The 16727-nt window shown below is 53.9% G+C and overlaps 1 protein-coding gene across 1 annotated transcript in view; it reads left to right on the forward strand.

Annotated features, from left to right (window-relative positions):
- Window positions 1-16727, forward strand: part of CACNA1C (calcium voltage-gated channel subunit alpha1 C) — a 465996-nt gene that overhangs the window by 440324 nt on the left and 8945 nt on the right. Inside the window, 8 exon segments of the mRNA XM_032644404.1 lie at window positions 4577-4742; window positions 5304-5431; window positions 6071-6167; window positions 6484-6586; window positions 10918-11019; window positions 13043-13170; window positions 13514-13648; window positions 15377-15735. Of these exon segments, the coding sequence (XP_032500295.1) occupies window positions 4577-4742; window positions 5304-5431; window positions 6071-6167; window positions 6484-6586; window positions 10918-11019; window positions 13043-13170; window positions 13514-13648; window positions 15377-15735 (1218 nt within the window).

Below are 16727 nucleotides of genomic sequence, written 5' to 3' on the forward strand. Positions count from 1 at the left end.
GCAAGTGAACAAATAAATGGAAAAAGAATAGGAAAATAACCCCAAAGTGTGAAGGAATGCATTTATTAAAATAAAAGCAGAAATTAATAAAATATAAAACAAAAACATTCATCAATAAACCCTAAAACTCATTCTTTGAAAAGACCAATAAATAGACAAACTTTCATCAAATTCAATTTTTTTAAAAAGACGCAACAGCAGGAATAAGAAGAGCAACATAATTATAGATGTGGAGTGATTTTTAGAATGATGAGAATATTATGAACAATTGAATGCCAATATATTTGAGAATCTAGATGAACTAGATGCTTTTATATAGGAAAAGAGAAATCACAAAAATTGTCTTGAGAAGAATATTTTTTTAATTAACCACAACAGAAATTGAAAAGGTGGTCAAAATTTTAGTCCTCTAAAAGGCTAGATCCAATATATTTATGTTTGCTATTTGCCAAAATATCAAAGAATAAATCATTCCTATGTTACATAAACTTTCCAGGAGTAAAAATGGGTAGGAAACCTCTTTCTGTAAGACTAACATACGGCTGATACCAGTAAGAAAGGGAAGAAAGTAAGAAATAGAGATATAAAAATATGTAGACATGACTATCTTTGGTTACAAACAACAGGATAATCCAACTAGAAAACCCAAGCAAAGCAACTCAAAAGCCTTTATAACAATTAAAAGGACCAGGAAGGTGACAATTAGCAAAGGAAAACAATCACTTTCATGTACTGATAACGTACTAGTCTGGGCAGCCTACTGTAACACCATAAATGGAGTGGCTCAAACAGCAGACATTTCTTTCTCACATTTCTGGAGGCTGGAAGTCCAAAATCAAGGTTTCATGATTCTGTTCCTGGTGGGAGCCTCTTCCTGGCCTACAGGCGGCGGCCTTGTCACCGTGTCCCCGCTTGGTGGAGAGAGAGGAGAGCGCCAGTCTCCCTTCCTGTTCTTATAAAGATGCTAATCTCATCATGAGGCCCCGGCCCCATGACCTGATCTAAACTTAAGTGCCTGCCAATGCTGTCACATTGAGGTTTGGGGCCATGACATACAAATTCCGAGGGGACTCATACATTCAGTCCGTAACAGGTAATAGCTGATCCATAAATATAATAAACGAGCTCATAAGCTATCACTTTTTCAACATGATACTGCAAGTTTTATCCAATGCAATAAGACGAGAAAAATAAACCAAAGGGTACGAATTGGAGAAGAAGAAAAAACTAAATGCCAAAAAACTTGATTGCCAAACTCAACAACAAGAAAACAAACAATCCAATTTAAAAATGGGCAAAGGACTTGACATTCCTCAAAAAAAGATAAGTGAATGGCCAATGAACATAGGAAAAAATGTTCAAAATCACTAATCCTCAGGGAAATACAAACCAAAACCACAATGGGATAGCACCCCACACCCATCAGGATGGCTGCTATCAGAAGAACAAGCGCTGATGAGAACGTGGAGAAATTGGAAGCCTTGTGCATTACGTGTAAGAACGTAAAATGGTAACAGCCACTGTTGAAAACTGTACGACGGTTCCTCAAAATATTAACAATAGATTAAAAATACCATATGACCCAGCAATTCCGGGTGTGTGTATATACCTAAAAGAATTGAAAGCAGGGTCTCAAAGAAATATTTGTACACTTCTGTTCACGGCAGCATTATTCACAATAGCTAGAGCATGGAATCAACTGTAGGTCCATCAAAAGAATGGAAAAGGAAAACGTGGTTGTACCACAGTGGAACATTATTCAGCCTTAAAAAGGAAGGAAATTCCGACACCTGCTTCAACATGGATGAAACTTGAGGCCATTATGCTCAGTGAAAGAAGTCATAAAAGGACAAGTTTTCTGTATGATTCCACTCACATGAGGTACTTGGTCAAAATCATAGACACAAAGTATAATGGTGGCTGCCAGGCGTAGCGGGGAGGGGAGGAGAGTTACTGTTTAAGAGGCATAGATTTTCAGTTTTACGAGATGAAAAGAGTTCTGGAGATGGATGGTGGTGATGGTAGGACAGCACCGTGGGTGTGTTTATTGCCACCGAACTGTACACTAAAAATGGTTAAGACGGTCAATTTTATGTTGTGTGTATTTTACCACAATTTTAAAAAGAAAATATGTAAATAAAACATCTTTTAAAAAGCCGATTGTTATGTGACTATACAAGAGAAACCACAGAATAATAAGAGAGTTAAGCAGATCTTCTATATATAAAGTCAATAGTATTCTCTCCACATCTGTTGCAAACAGAAAATATAACTTTTTAAAGGTACCATTTATAATAGCAACATTTTATTTGTTTATTTTAAGTAAACTACCTAGAAAAAAGTCTCACGAAAGATGTATATAGGGAAATTATAAACTTTTATTAAAAGACATTTTAGAAGTCCTAAATAAATGGAGAGATGGACCGGGTTCATGGTTAGGAGACTCAACAGCAAAAAGATGTCAAATTCCTCTAGTTCATCTATATGTTGATGCAGTTCCAGTAAGAGTCTCAGTGGGATTATTCATAGAACTTAACAAGCTGATTCTAATGTGTCTGTGGAATCGAAAAGGAAAAGGAAAGGGGAAAGCCAAGACAGCTTTGCAGGACAGCAGGCTGAAAGCACTGGCTCTCTGTGTGAGATCAAGACTTGCTGCAAACCTGGAGTGATGAAGACAGCGTGGTACATTGAAGTCAAGACAGAAGAATAAACCTACCGAACAGAACGAAGAGGCTGGCACAAGACTCATACATGTACGGAAATGTGATTCAAGTCAAGAGCTATTTCACATATGTAGGTAAAGGTGAACTATTCAATAAATTATATTAAGAAAGTTGGTTATCTAGACAGAAAAAGATAACAGCGTATTTCTACCTCGTATGGAGCCCCCATATAAATTCCATATTAATGGGTTATTATGATTATGAAAAACAAAACTTGGGCCTTTTAGAACATATTGGAGAATATTTTTATGGCCTAGAATAGGGAAGGATTTTTTAGACAAGCTGTGAAAAGCACAGAACAGAAGAAAAATTATGATTTGACCACATTAAAATGTAAAACTTGGATTCATCACAATACGCCATCAGTAAAGCTGGAAGCGAGCCACAGACTGGAAGACACTGCTTGCAGTGTGTATAACTGACGGAGAATTAATATAAAGAAAGCTTAAAGACCCTACAAATGAGCAAGAAGACAAATAGCCCATGAGACAGACGGGCAAAAACATGAACCTGAGATTCAGCAGGTGAAATAGAATTTCTCAGTCTATTCATCATTTTAAAACCAAATTAAAACAACAGTGAGTTATCACTTTACACCCATCCTATGAGCAACCTTCTTTATTTATTTATTTGTTTTTGGCTGCGTTGGGTCTTCGTTGCTGCGCGCGGGCTTTCTCTAGTTGCAGCGAGCGGGGGCTACTCTTCGTTGCGGTGCACGGGCCTCTCATTGCGGTGGCTTCTCTTGTTGCAGAGCACGGGCTCTAGGCGCACAGGCTTCAATAGTTGTGGCATGCGGACTCAGTAGTTGTGGCTCGTGGGCTCTAGAGCGCAGGCTCAGTAGTTGTGGCGCACGGGCTTAGTTGCTCCACGGCATATTCCCGGATCAGAGCTCTAACCCATGTCCCCTGCATTGGTAGGCGGATTCTTAACCACTGCGCCACCAGGGAAGTCCGAGCAACATTTTTTAAAATTCACTAATACCAAGAGTTGACTAGTCTAAATTCAGAATAGAAAAGTGGTTGGGGGGGTGGGGCATGGGATGGGGAGGGACTGGTAAAAGGGCACAAACTGTCAGCCATAAGGTGGATGAGGTCTGAGGTCTAACCTATAACATGGTGACCATAGTTGATGACACTGATCGTATCACTGAAGCTTGCCGGGACAGTAGAATTTAAATGTTCTCGCCAAAGAAAAGAAAAGAGAGAATTAAAAAAATCTGTGAGGGGATGGATGTGTTAATCAGGTGGGAAGAATCCTTTCACAATGTGCACGTCGATCAAATCATCATGATCTACGCTCTAGCTTGCAGTGTTATTTGTCGATTCTGCCTCAATAAAGCTGAGGAAAGAGCTGCCGAGTCTGTAGGGCAGTGACGCCAGGAGCGCCAATTGGGGAACAAGCAGCGCTCAGTGCGGTGAGGACACACCTGCCGTCCACCGGCAACTCCACCCCGAAGCAGGCGTCTGACAGCCCTGTGTGGTGACTGCAGGCTCCTTCGTGACAGCAAGACAGCAAAGAAGGAAAAGCCTTAACAGGGCGGTGGGGCTTTTTAATGGTATACTCATAGAGGGTCTGCCGCAAAGGATGAATGAACCAGAGCTAAAATGCATCCAAACGGCCAAATCTCAAAACTTAACATGGACTGCAAAAGGAGGGACTTTGCAGAAAAGGTACAGCTTGTTATCTTTCACAGAAAATTTTCGGACATCCAGAACAATGCTGTGTGTTTTCCCATGTAGTGGATGTATCAGCACTGGGGGGCTGACGAACCGCAGACTCAGTTCAGCGGTTCCCCCGCCAGGGAGGAGAGGGAGGGGCCTTGTGAGCCGCTCTGGGGCGTGGTCTCTCACCAGGTGCGCCACCGGGGAGGCGTGGCAGGACATCATGCTGGCCTGCATGCCGGGCAAGAAGTGCGCCCCCGAGTCGGAGCCGGGCAGCAGCGCCGAGGGGGAGGCGCCCTGCGGCAGCAGCTTCGCTGTCTTCTACTTCATCAGCTTCTACATGCTCTGCGCCTTTCTGGTGAGCCGGGTGGGACCCGCGGCCTTGGGTGACCAACGCGCAGTGTCGGGCCAGCCGCGCCCTGCGTCTCTGCAGCTCTCGCTCGGGGGTGCCCCATCGGGGAGGCCGGCCTAGAGGGCTGTGTCCCTGGGACGGCCCAGCCGCACTGGAGGGAGGGGGCGGAGCTGGCCCAGAGTGAGCTCAGCCAGCATCCTTCTCATCCGATCTCAGCCCTCGTGGTGGTGGCGTCGTCCCCGAGGACAGGAGGCCCCTTAAACATTTCTGGCACTTTGACAAGGAGCAAGGGGAGGGTGGTGGACAGTCACCCCCCGTCCCTGGCAGCCCCGCCTGCCAGCTGGGTGTGAGGGAAGCTGCCAGCCCACAGGGGGGGTTCACCTGCCCAAACCCAACAGGAGCTGGGTCAGGTCCTCATCCAAGAGAGCCACGTTCCGGGGGCCGGTGTTTTCAGTGGTGCCACTTGGGCGTCTTCAGAAACACTGGCTTCTGCCGCGCGTGGCCTGCTAACCACGTGTGCCGGAAGGGCCTCCGAGGGCATCTCCCCGCGCTCTCCGTTCTCCACAGATCATCAACCTCTTCGTAGCTGTCATCATGGACAACTTCGACTACCTGACAAGGGACTGGTCCATTCTGGGTCCCCACCACCTGGACGAATTCAAGAGAATCTGGGCGGAGTATGATCCTGAAGCCAAGTAAGTCCCCAGGGGGAGCCCGACCCGCAAAGCCACAAGGGGATTGCGTGACCGCACCTGTGGAAGCAGGTCAAGACGGGTTAGCGCAGGGTGGATCCATAGCAAACACTAACCTGCACAGGCCACAAGGGTCGAGGGTCAGGGCCAGCGACAGGAGGGCTTTGGCTGAGTCAAGAACACGCCTGCTGTTTTCAGCTGTACAGGACAGGAGGGCCTAGTGTTGGAGTAACCAGTAGGGACTCGAGTCAGGATGTCCGGGGCCAGGCAGATCCTGCCTGCCTTTCTGCCGTAGGTCCATCAATCCAGCCACCACGTTTGGTTGACACTCTAGAAATACCGTTTGGTCAGACGGTTGGTTCACTGAAGCAGGAGTAATATTGAGAATTTCGTTGCCTACTAAAATCCCTTCCACCATGAATATAGCACTGATGGAAAATTGCTCCTTAAAATCCTAAACACGTGTATGTACTGGTTTTGGAGTTTTGCCGTGCAGTTCTGCATCTCAGCACCAGTTTCATCACTGGGGTCCAGCCGTGGAGAGTTCCTTCTGCAGGGGGATCCCCCGCCCTGGGTGCATGAGTCCTGGGCTACTGGCTGAGACCGCCGCACTGACCTTCCCCCCGTTCCTGCCTCTTCTAGGGGTCGCATCAAACACCTGGATGTGGTGACCCTGCTCCGGAGGATTCAGCCCCCGCTGGGCTTTGGGAAGCTGTGCCCTCACCGCGTGGCTTGCAAAGTAAGAGATGAGCTGGGCTCGTAGGAGACACGACATGGGAGGGAAGATGCCTCTTGTGACCTTGGTCAGGACGTCAATCCTCTACGGGGATGAGGACAGTATTTTATGAGCCTAAAGAAAGGAGCCAGAGCCAGAATAGGCGTTAGGGGTCCTTCCCACAGTACGTTCTCAGACTCTGAAGGAAACACGGCGTGACACACACACACGCATTTCGAGGCCCCCCCCACTTTGGCATCCTCCTGCCGAGCTCGGGGGTTCTGCGGGAGGGTCCTTCAGGAGCCGGCTGCTGTGATGACCAGCTCTGCTCCCCCACCAGCGCCTGGTCTCCATGAACATGCCCCTGAACAGCGACGGGACGGTCATGTTCAACGCCACCCTGTTTGCCCTGGTCCGGACGGCCCTGAGGATCAAAACGGAAGGTAAGGTCATCCGGGGGCCCCGGGAGAGCCACCGGGAGACCTAGTGGACCAGCCGGAGCCCAGCTCGGCTCCTGCGGGGTGTCAGAGCCTCAGCCCGGCAGTAACTGTCACCTCTGGGGTATTAGCGGTGCCAGGTCTGCTCGTGTGCCCTTTGCTCCTTGAATGGCCTCCTCGCCTGTAGTTTTTAGAGCTCATCCTGGGTGACACCTCAGGGTCCTTGGGTGTAGTTCAGAGAGCAGGAGATGAGTGTTACCTGAAGCGGGGCTGAGCCCCATCACAGTGGAATTTCACTGGCTGCAAGTGGGTCTCAAACGTTCAACTCTCCTTGCAAGTTAAACTCCTGTGTCGGTCGGGAAGGGGTCAGAGCGGACGTGGTGACTGGGGCTGAGGTCGGCCCTCGCCCGCCTGCACGCAGGTGCTCAGCCAGCCGGCAGGTGGGGGTCAGAGCCCCCGTGCTCCTCATACGGGGCTCCCTCGGTGGGGGCCGTGCTCCCCCGTGTTGCCTGGCGGGAGGGAACGTCTTCCACGTTGTACGACAGGGACCCGTGGCCAGCAGCTTGGCTTCGACGACCCGCTGTCCTCACAGCTGCAACGGCTACAGGTGCACCTGACAAGATGCAGCCGCTTCCCCAAAGCTCCCAGCCTCCTCCTGCGATTCGCGGAGTTGCAGCTTGTTTGAGACGCTGAGTCCCAGCCCCAGCCCCGAACTCGGAACGTGCATCCTGCACCAGCTGCGGGGGATTCACGTGAGCAAAGTCTGAAACCCACCGGCACAGTAATTAGAGAAAACTCAGGTGGGACCGGCAGTGTCGCCTCCCCCTTCTGGCGTTTGGATCTCAGAGCCTCAGGAGGCTGGAGCCCTGGGCGGGGCAACAGGGGACTGGACCCTGATATCGTGTGACGGTCAGCGAGTCTCTCTCTGCCTCAGTTTCTTCGTTTGTAAAATGAGAAAGGTGGGGGGACGTGTGGCATTCAGTTCAGGGGACAAGCCAGGAGGTGCCTTCTCTCAGCTAAATCCTTTCAGAAAATAACAGAAACATCGTAGATGTAGGAAAAGAACAGGGCCAGCAAGGTGCCTGTCAAAATAATGAGCTAATCTTAAAAAAAAACAAAGGCTGAAGAATACGCTCTCGGTAGCCAAGGCCGTAACTCAACCTGAAACGGGGGTAAACAGGCCTATTTCTGCCGACAAAAGATGGAACACACATTTTGTGTAGGCGTGTGTGTGACCGGGGGAAGCCTGGAGGGAAGTTCACTAACACGTTAGCCTCGATTGTCGTGAGCGGTGGAATCAGACGCTTCTCTTCACTTCCTTTACCTTCTTCCTTTACTTTTCCAAACTTTCCACAATGACTGTGGTTACGGTTCCTTCCAGGAGGGAAGGTTTTCTTTTTCAAGGAGGGAAGCTAGAAAGACTCCTGGAAGGAACGTGTTGTGGTCCTTAAGTTTTGATGTAAAGTGAGGAGATGAATCTTCATCCCGTGGAGGAACGAGAAGCGCTGACGTTGGAGCCAGGACCCAGCACCGTCAAGATGCTCGTCAGAGCAAACCAGGTCCCAGACAAAGACTCTTCGACCTTAGAGCCGGACACGCACAGCCCATCCTGAGGAAACACTCTCCTGAGACCAGGGGAGAAGCCAGCCGCGCGGGGACCAGTCAAGCCAAGAATTAAAGGAAACTTCAAACACAGACCCTCGTCCACGGAGCAGCAACTGCCCCGGTAGCTCAGAATTCTGCATTGTTCACGTTAAGTCCTGCTAGATGGGTAGATCTCATGTTCCGTGTTCTTACCACCATAAGATACAATTTAAAACTGAAAAAAGGGCAACTTCCCTGACGGTCCAGTGGTTAAGACTCCGCACGTCCACTGCAGGGGGCACAGGCTCGATCCCTGGTCGGGGAACTAAGATCCCGCATGCCTCGCAGCACGGCCAAAGAAAAGAAGAAACAAAAAAAAGGAATAGTTCCCAAAGGGCCCACAACATCAACTCGAGGCAAACCTTCATCAGAGACGAGCACCCTCCCCGCCTGCAACCAACGTGTTAAACTCTTAAGTGCGGGAGACAAAGGTGAGTTCTTAGAAGCAACTACGAAGAAACTGGAGAAAGCATCTAAGTTCGGGAGACTAAATGCCACGTGGTCCTCACCCTGCAGACTGTGAGCTGGGGTATTTGGAGAGAAATTAGCGCCTTCTCGAGAGAACCAGCAATGTCCCAGGCCCCATCAACCCAGGATACGGAAGGAAGATGTCCTGAAACACTTAGATGACATGAAGCAAGGGTTACGAAGTTCGAGGTTACATAGCTCACGGTGGGAATGAATTAAAGCTTGGAGAAAAGTGACAGACCCTCTTGGAAGATGTGTCATCGCGCAGGTCTGTCGTAACAAATTATCACAAACTGGGGGCTTCAAACAACAGAAATTCATTCTCTCACAGTCAGGCCAGAAGTCCGAAGGCGAGGTGCCAGCGGTCAGCAGGGTGGGTTCCTCTGGAGGCGCGGAGGGGGTCCGTCCCGGCCTGTCCTGGTGGCTGGCAGTGCTGGGCCCCCCAGGCACGTAGCTGGGTTTCTCCGCTCCCTGACTCCGTCTCCGCCCGCCCCCCGCTGTCTTCTCTGAGCGTCTCTCTGCATCCCCTCCTCTTATGAGGACACCAGTCACATTGGCTGAATGTCGTCCCCTCCCCCAATGAGCACGCCCTCATCTCAGCTAATACACCTGTGAAGATTTCTACCTACAGGCCGCCTAAGGTTCCGGGTGGGTGTGAACATGGGGGCACCGTTGAGCCCGCCACGGAAGACGAGCGTATCTGAGCATCGTGTCCATCAGGGCTCCCGCTACACGTGTGGGGACCCGCCGGCCACCTCCCCGGCGCCGGCCTCTAAGCCCGCTGTGCTCGCCCCCTGCCGTGTCACCACCCACCCAGCACCTCCCACTCTGAAGGTCTGGAGTCCAGCCAGGGGGCCTCCAGGCCAAAACCAGACTGTTGACCCGGACGTGTCCTCTTCCCGGGGCTCGGGGAAGAGTCCACCTGCGACTTGCTCAGGCTGTCAGCAGAACTCACTCGCGGCAGGTGCAGGACCAGCTCTTGGCTGTGCCCCGAGGCCCCCGAGCCCCGCACGCAGCCCCACACCTGCCCTGCTCCCAGCCACGGAGGACCCTCTTGTCTCTGGCCCCCGTCCTGAATTACTTTTGTCTGTTTTTCGCTTTGCTGACTTTTTATTGAGTCATAACTAACAGGTAACGTTACATTCCTTTCAGATGAGCGACACAGTGACCCCGTATTTGTATTTATTGTGAAATGCTCACCACAAGTCTGGTTAACATCTGTCACCTCACAGTTACAATTTTTTTCTTGTGATGAGAACTTTTAAGATCTACTCTCTTAGCAGCTAGCACACGTACAGTACAGTATTGTTAACTGTAGTCCCCATGCTGTCATGCTGTACTTTACATCCTCAGGACATGTTTAGTTTATAACTGGGGGTTTGCCCCTAAGGACCCTCTCCTTGTGAAGAGCTAATCCAATGCTGGGATTAGCTCAGGCCCCACTGGACAGCTTCCCCATCCTAAGGGCACATGTGCCGTATAACATAACCCGACCACAGGGTAAGGCCCCGAGTTCACGGTTCCAGGGGCCATGCAGGGCGCATGCTTGGTGGTGGCGGGAGAGAGCTGGGAGCATGTTAGACCCAGCCCCCCAGTCCTCTCTTACGGCTGCGGGTCTCAGCTTTCCTCTCCCAGGGCTGTAAGGCCAGTATCCCAGAGGCGCACAGAGAGGCACCTAATTAAGCCTGTTTTGCCAGTGGAGAAAGGAGACCCAGAGAAGCCCCCAACCTCAGGACCCCCTGTCTTCTGGTTTCTGCTTCCACGCCAAGGTTTTGCCACCTCCTCCCAGCAGGAGACTCAGCAGAGGGCTTTGACACAGAGACCCCCGAGCATGGACGCTCCACGTGGGTCTGCGGAGGGACCACACTTCCTTCCAGTCGCCCACATTTCCCTGGCGGCCCAGGGGGAGCCCCTGTGGCCGTCCAGCTCGATCCAGCTCCAGCAGTCTCATGGGCCTCAGGGGCCCCCTCAAGGAGAAGGAGGGACACAGAGTGGGTGCAGGGTTGCCCTGGCGACCAAGCAGCAGGCAGGGAGGAAGGGGAGAGAGGCCAAGAGGGGACGAAGGCGGACAGCGGGAGCCCCGGGGGGAGGATGATGGGGCTGACGGGCCAGAGCCATTGCAGGCAGAGCCCGTGGGCCACGGCCACCACTCCCACAGCAGGACCAGCCCACGGGAGGCCCTCAGGGGCAGCTGGTCAGTCGGCCTTGCGTCTCCCTCCCCACAGGGAACCTGGAACAGGCCAACGAGGAGCTGCGGGCCATCATCAAGAAGATCTGGAAGCGGACCAGCATGAAGCTGCTGGACCAGGTGGTGCCGCCTGCGGGAGGTGAGTCACCCCACCCCGGGCGTATGCGAGTCCTGAGTCCAGGCTGCGGGAGGCCTGCCCTTTCGGGCTGGAGCCTGGTCCAAGCCTGAGGTCACAGAGGAGGCCGAGCTAGGCCCCCCGATGCCTGGAGGTTTGGCAGAACTTCAAGGAAACTCTGCAAAGCAGAGCTTTCCCCATAACCTGCCGGGCTGGGTGCTCTAGGAATGATGGGGTCCTGGAGAAGGAGCCCCCCGGGACGCCCCTTCCTGTTCCTCCCGGGGCAGTGTTTGTCGACTCTGTCAACTGTCCTCCGTATACAGTTGCCAAAGTATGAGTACAACACTTTAATGTGAAATATGTTAAAATCAAATGTTTTTCAATAAATCAATACTCAGGGACAACTCAGGGGCCCAAATTTCTAGTTAACTGACCAAACGCTCGTCTGCCCCCACTGTTACGAATAAGTTTGTGTTTAAAGGAAACGAACAGTGTTGACATTGTTGACATTTTGCGTTTGTCTTTTGGAAGTAAGGGCTTATGGACTATCTTTAAATAAGTACAGACAGCTCTGGGCACACACGTGGGGCAAGTGCAGGCTGATCGCGGGGTCCAGCCCCAGGGGGATCACATTCACGGAGCGGTGCCGTCAGGGACACAGTTTTCTGAAACGTGCACCCTTCCTGCTCAGGTTGAAACAAAACAAAGTGGTCTTCCATCCACTTAAACAGCAGGTATATTCCTGGGAAACTGGAATATCACAGCCGTGCAGGTCCCACGTGGAGCCGAGTGAGGGTCTTAGCTCAGGTGGTTATAGTGGGAGGGCCCCCCACAGACGTCTGGCGTGGCCTTGGCAGGGTGCAAAGGTAGTATTCACTGTGCTTTTCGGGACACGTCCAGAGCCACGTCATTCACGCCAGCAGCATCCCCAAAGCATGGTGACAATCGCGGTGACACTGAGAAAGTCCTATACATTCCCAGAACACTCCTGCTGCCCCTGACAAGACCCACCCCCGAAAGGAAGGCAGGCCTGGGGACGGGCGCCACGCGGCCTGGCGTCACACGCACCACGTCCCTTAATCCCCATCACGGTTCTGTGACGCCTGCTCTAGGAGCTGGTTCTCAGCTGCTCAGTAGCTGACCCCAGGCTGGTGGTGAGAGCCCTGCGGATTCAGGACCCAGGTCCAAGGGGGCCACACTTCCCACCAGCGCCAGTCTTTCCTGATTCACGGCAGACAGGGCTCGGGCATCCCCTCCACGTGGGGCTGGGGCCCCGGCCGGCCGGGCGGAAGGCAAGCAGCTGTGGGTTCGGCTACTCTCACGAGACAGCTAGGAGCAGGGGAGCCATCACAGCCCCCAGATGCAACCCAAAAGCCTTCTCCAGGCCTTCCGCCCCCTCCTCCCTCAAGAAACGGAAGATGGGGGAGGGGGGGCTCCTCTTGGGGCAGGAACTGCTCCCCTCGGGGCGCCACTCGCTTCTCACCACCCACTTCGTTCCCAAGACGGAGGCTGATTCTGTCTTGTGTCACTTGGGGAGCAGCCCAGCCACGGGGTTAGAAAGCCCCAAAAAAGATGGGGGGCCTGCGCCCCTCCCACCTACCCTTAAGAACGCTAGCCCTTAGGGGCCTGGGCGATTATCAGTGGGCACCCGGAGCTTCGGAATCTTAAAAGAGTTAATCAACAAGGTCAGTTAAGTAAAAAATGCAAGGTGGGAAATAAGTTTGGCAACAGGCTACTTTTTCTGTGAAAAAAAGAGGGGGTAGGAATATATTTGCTTATTTGCAGGAAGCATTTGCATAATGAATCTCTGGGGAAATAAGAAACGAAAAAGAAAGGTTATCTGATAGGAGGTGGGGGGAGAGACTCTTCACTGTACACACACCTTTTTGTATATTTTTGTCTTTTTGAACCACGTGCATGGAGAGCCTCTTCCAAAAAATTTAATTGAGAAAACTTAAGAAGGCGTGGATGCTGAAAAAAGGTTCCTGAAGCCTGGCCACGCCCCCCTGTTTACGCCCTGTTCACCCTGTCCTCCCTTTGCTCTCAGATGATGAGGTCACGGTGGGCAAGTTTTACGCTACTTTCCTGATCCAAGAGTATTTCCGGAAATTCAAGAAGCGCAAAGAGCAGGGCCTGGTGGGCAAGCCCTCCCAGAGGAACGCCCTGTCCCTGCAGGTGAGGGGTCCTCGCCCCCCCGGGGGGCCTGGCACCCTCCTCTCACCTCTGCCAGGTCCGGGGGCTCTCACGGGCTGGCTGGAGGCGGGTCCCTTCCTGAGGGCCCTGAGCCTTCCCCAAGGTGGATGCTGCAGGGTTGACCCTCCCCTCCTGTGGCCTCGCAGCCCGCAGAGCCCGGGGAGTTGGCCGGGGGGTCTGCTGACGCCCCCGAAACAGCCCCTCCCAACATGCCTTCACGCCCTATGGACCTCCGGAGGCTGGCCTGCTGCGGGGAGAGGCACAGGGGCGGATGGGTGGCAGGTGGGGCACCAGGGCCCTCACACATCATCCCCCTGGGCTCCAGGCTGGTCTGCGCACCCTGCATGACCTCGGGCCCGAGATCCGCCGGGCCATCTCCGGGGACCTGACCGCCGAGGAGGAGCTGGACAAGGCCATGAAGGAGGCTGTGTCCACGGCCTCGGAAGATGACATCTTCAGGGTAGGGGGGTGCCCCGGCCGCAGTCTTCCGCCTCCGTAAAGCTGGGTTTGGAGGAGAAGGGTGGGCTGGCGTCCTGAATCCAGGGAGGAAGGCCTGAGTCTTCGGCAGGATCCCAGCTCCCCGCCCCCAGCCCTCCCCCAAGCCCTCCCCCAAGCCCTCCCCCCAGCCCTCCCCCAGCCCTCCACCTCATCCAAGCCCAGTAGTCCTTCCCAAGCCGGGGCTCCCCCCAGCCCTCCCCCAGCCCTCCACCTCATCCAAGCCCAGTAGTCCTTCCCAAGCCGGGGCTCCCCGGAGCCGGCAGCTCACAGAGCATCACTGGCCCTCGGAGAAGGCGTGAGGGAGCTGTTTTGCTAAGGAAATGTTTTTTAGGAGACGTTTCTACGTTACACGTTGCAAAGTGCTAGCCTCTGTGCCACATCGAATCCACAGCCTATTTTGTTTGCCAACATTTGAAAATCTGGCTCATTCAATAAAAATCTAGACTTCTATCCTCTCTTGAAAAAAACAGATGTGCGGTAGCAGGCAGCAGAGGTCTGGAAGCCAGTGGCAATCTTGACTTAGACCATGAGGTCTCCAGGCCCCAAAGCCCCCTCCGGCCTCCTCTCTCCCCTCCTGGATACCGAGGCTGCCGTCAGTTTTATACATTTTTTTAAATTTTATTTAATTTATTTTTTTATCTATTTTATAAATTTATTTATTTTGGCTGCATTGGGTCTTCGTTGCTGCGCGCGGACTTTCTCTAGTTGCGGCGAGTGGGAGCTGCTCTTCATTGCAGTGCGCGGGCTTTTCATTGCAGTGGCTTCTCTCGTTGCGGAGCACGGGCTCTAGGCGCACAGGCTTCAGTGGTTGTGGCACGTAGTCTCAGTAGTTGTGTCTCATGGGCTCTAGAGCGCAGGCTCAGTAGTTGGGGCACACGGGCTTAGTTGCTCCGCGGCACGTGGGATCTTCCCGGACCAGGGCTTGAACCCGTGTCCCCTGCACTGGCAGGCAGATTCCTAACCACTGCGCCACCAGGTGAGCCCCTGCCATCAGTTTTAACAGTGAAAACTAGTGCCCACTGGAATTCTGGGGCCCTTGCACCCAGCTCTCTTCATGAATCCCCAAGGTATTTGGCTAAAAATCCTATAGCAAGTGAGACACTACCACCCAGAACTGCGCTAGGGCCTCTCACCCCGCCTCCCGGCCCCAGCAGGCTCCCAGGCGGTGGAAGCATGGGGGTGAGAGGAGCCCATCACCCTGAGGCTGTCTTGTCCTCACCACCCTCCTCCTTGTCACTGTGAAATGTCCGTCACTGAATGGCCTTGGGGACACACTAGCATGTCAGTGTGACCCCAAGAGACCGCCCCCCAGCCTTGCAGGCAGCTACTTGCCCACTTGCCCGGGACAAGGGGGGAATACACTGGTTCCTGATTTGAAATCTAAGACTCTCCCAGGGGAAAGGAGGCCAGAGTGTAATTGGTGTAGTAACTAAGCCCTTCTTATTCTCAGAACCGTTTGGCCAACGTAGCTCCTAGCTCAGTGAGCCAGTTGGATTCTTTTTTTAAATCCCATTAGAACCTTCGGGCCCTGTTTTCCACCCCTCGGCCCTCACATGCCCCACTGCTGCAGTGCAGGGTCTCCGCCTGAGACTCGGCCACGTGTCGCTCGGCGGGGCTGAGCTCCCGGTGGAGAAGGAGAGGCGGCCGTGGGCGGGCCACCCCCCCACACACCCCTCCGTCTCGCCTGCAGAGGGCCGGCGGCCTGTTCGGCAACCACGTGGGCTACTACCCCAGCGACAGCCGGAGCACCTTCCCCCAGACCTTCACCACCCAGCGCCCTCTGCACATCAGCAAGGCGGGCACCAGCCAGGGTGGCGCGGAGTCGCCCTCCCACGAGAAGCTGGTGGACTCCACCTTCACCCCCAGCAGCTACTCGTCCATGGGTTCCAACGCCAACATCAACAACGCCAACAACACCGCCCTGGGCCGCTGCCCCTGCCCTGCCGGCCAGCCCGGTGCTGTCAGCGTCAGCACCGTGGAGGGCCGTGGGCCCCCCTTGTCCCCTGCTGTCCAGGTGCAGGGGGCCTCGTGGAGGCTCAGCTCCAAGAGGTGAGCAGGGGCTGCACGGGAGGGGCTTGGGGAGGAGCATTTGACCCCTCAGTCCTCCATCTGGGGTGGAGGCTGCTGCCCAGACCCCGGCCAGAGGGCGGCCAGCGCGGCCTCCCGGGTTCTGCAGCCGTGCTCGGGAGGCCCCGTGACACCTGACCGGCAGGTGTCCCGAGGTGCGCGCCTCTGGACGGGGCCTTCTCTGCTCTCTCCCCCGAAGCAGAGAGGCCCTGGCCCCGATGCCCGAGATGTTTGCATCCTGGAGACACCACCGTCTCCGTCCCCTGGGCCTTTCTCAAGTCTCTGCCCAAACCTGGCCTTGGGCCCCCAGGGGATGGGGCAGGCCCACCCCGTCTTCTTAGTGCCCTTCTCGTCCCTGGGAGGAGGCATTCTGGAGGCAGGAGGCCCTTCGCTGGGTGCTTGCCTGCTCTGACCCCACGCGGGATCATTCCTGGCAGTCCTGACGTCTCCCGGCTCCTGTCCCTTTCTTTTCTCCCACCCGCCACTCCCTGGTGCCCCGGGACCCACTGCCATGATGTGCTGGGGCGGTCGACACCTACTTCCACACCCTGGGCTTCGGCCAGTGCCTCACTTATATCAGCAGCTCCAGGCTCCCAGGCCCGGGAGGATCTGAACACTTCACCCTTAGCTGAGCTGCCCCTCCGAGCGGGACAGCAGCCCCCAGCAGCCCCGTTTCTGGGGCAGACCTCCTTTCCTCCCCTCCAGCTCAGATCCAGAAGTGACCTTTTCTAAATCCCTGGACAAGTGTCCTGAGCTGCGTTCATCCCAGAGGCCAGCTCCCGGCCTCCCGGTGTTCACGTCCCTTCGTCACGCCCGTGTTAGCCGAGGTTCCAGCCCGGGCCGTGTCCCGCCCATCGCAGCTCACGGCTGAGTGCGGTGGCGCCAGCTCTGGCCTCAGGTCCCGCACACGGCGGCCCGCGGGGGGCGTCCCCAGCCCACGTCGCGCCCCTCCCACGCCAGCAAGAGCACACAGC

Source organism: Phocoena sinus, chromosome 10 (assembly GCF_008692025.1).
Source record: "Phocoena sinus isolate mPhoSin1 chromosome 10, mPhoSin1.pri, whole genome shotgun sequence".
Classification (NCBI taxonomy): domain Eukaryota; kingdom Metazoa; phylum Chordata; class Mammalia; order Artiodactyla; family Phocoenidae; genus Phocoena; species Phocoena sinus.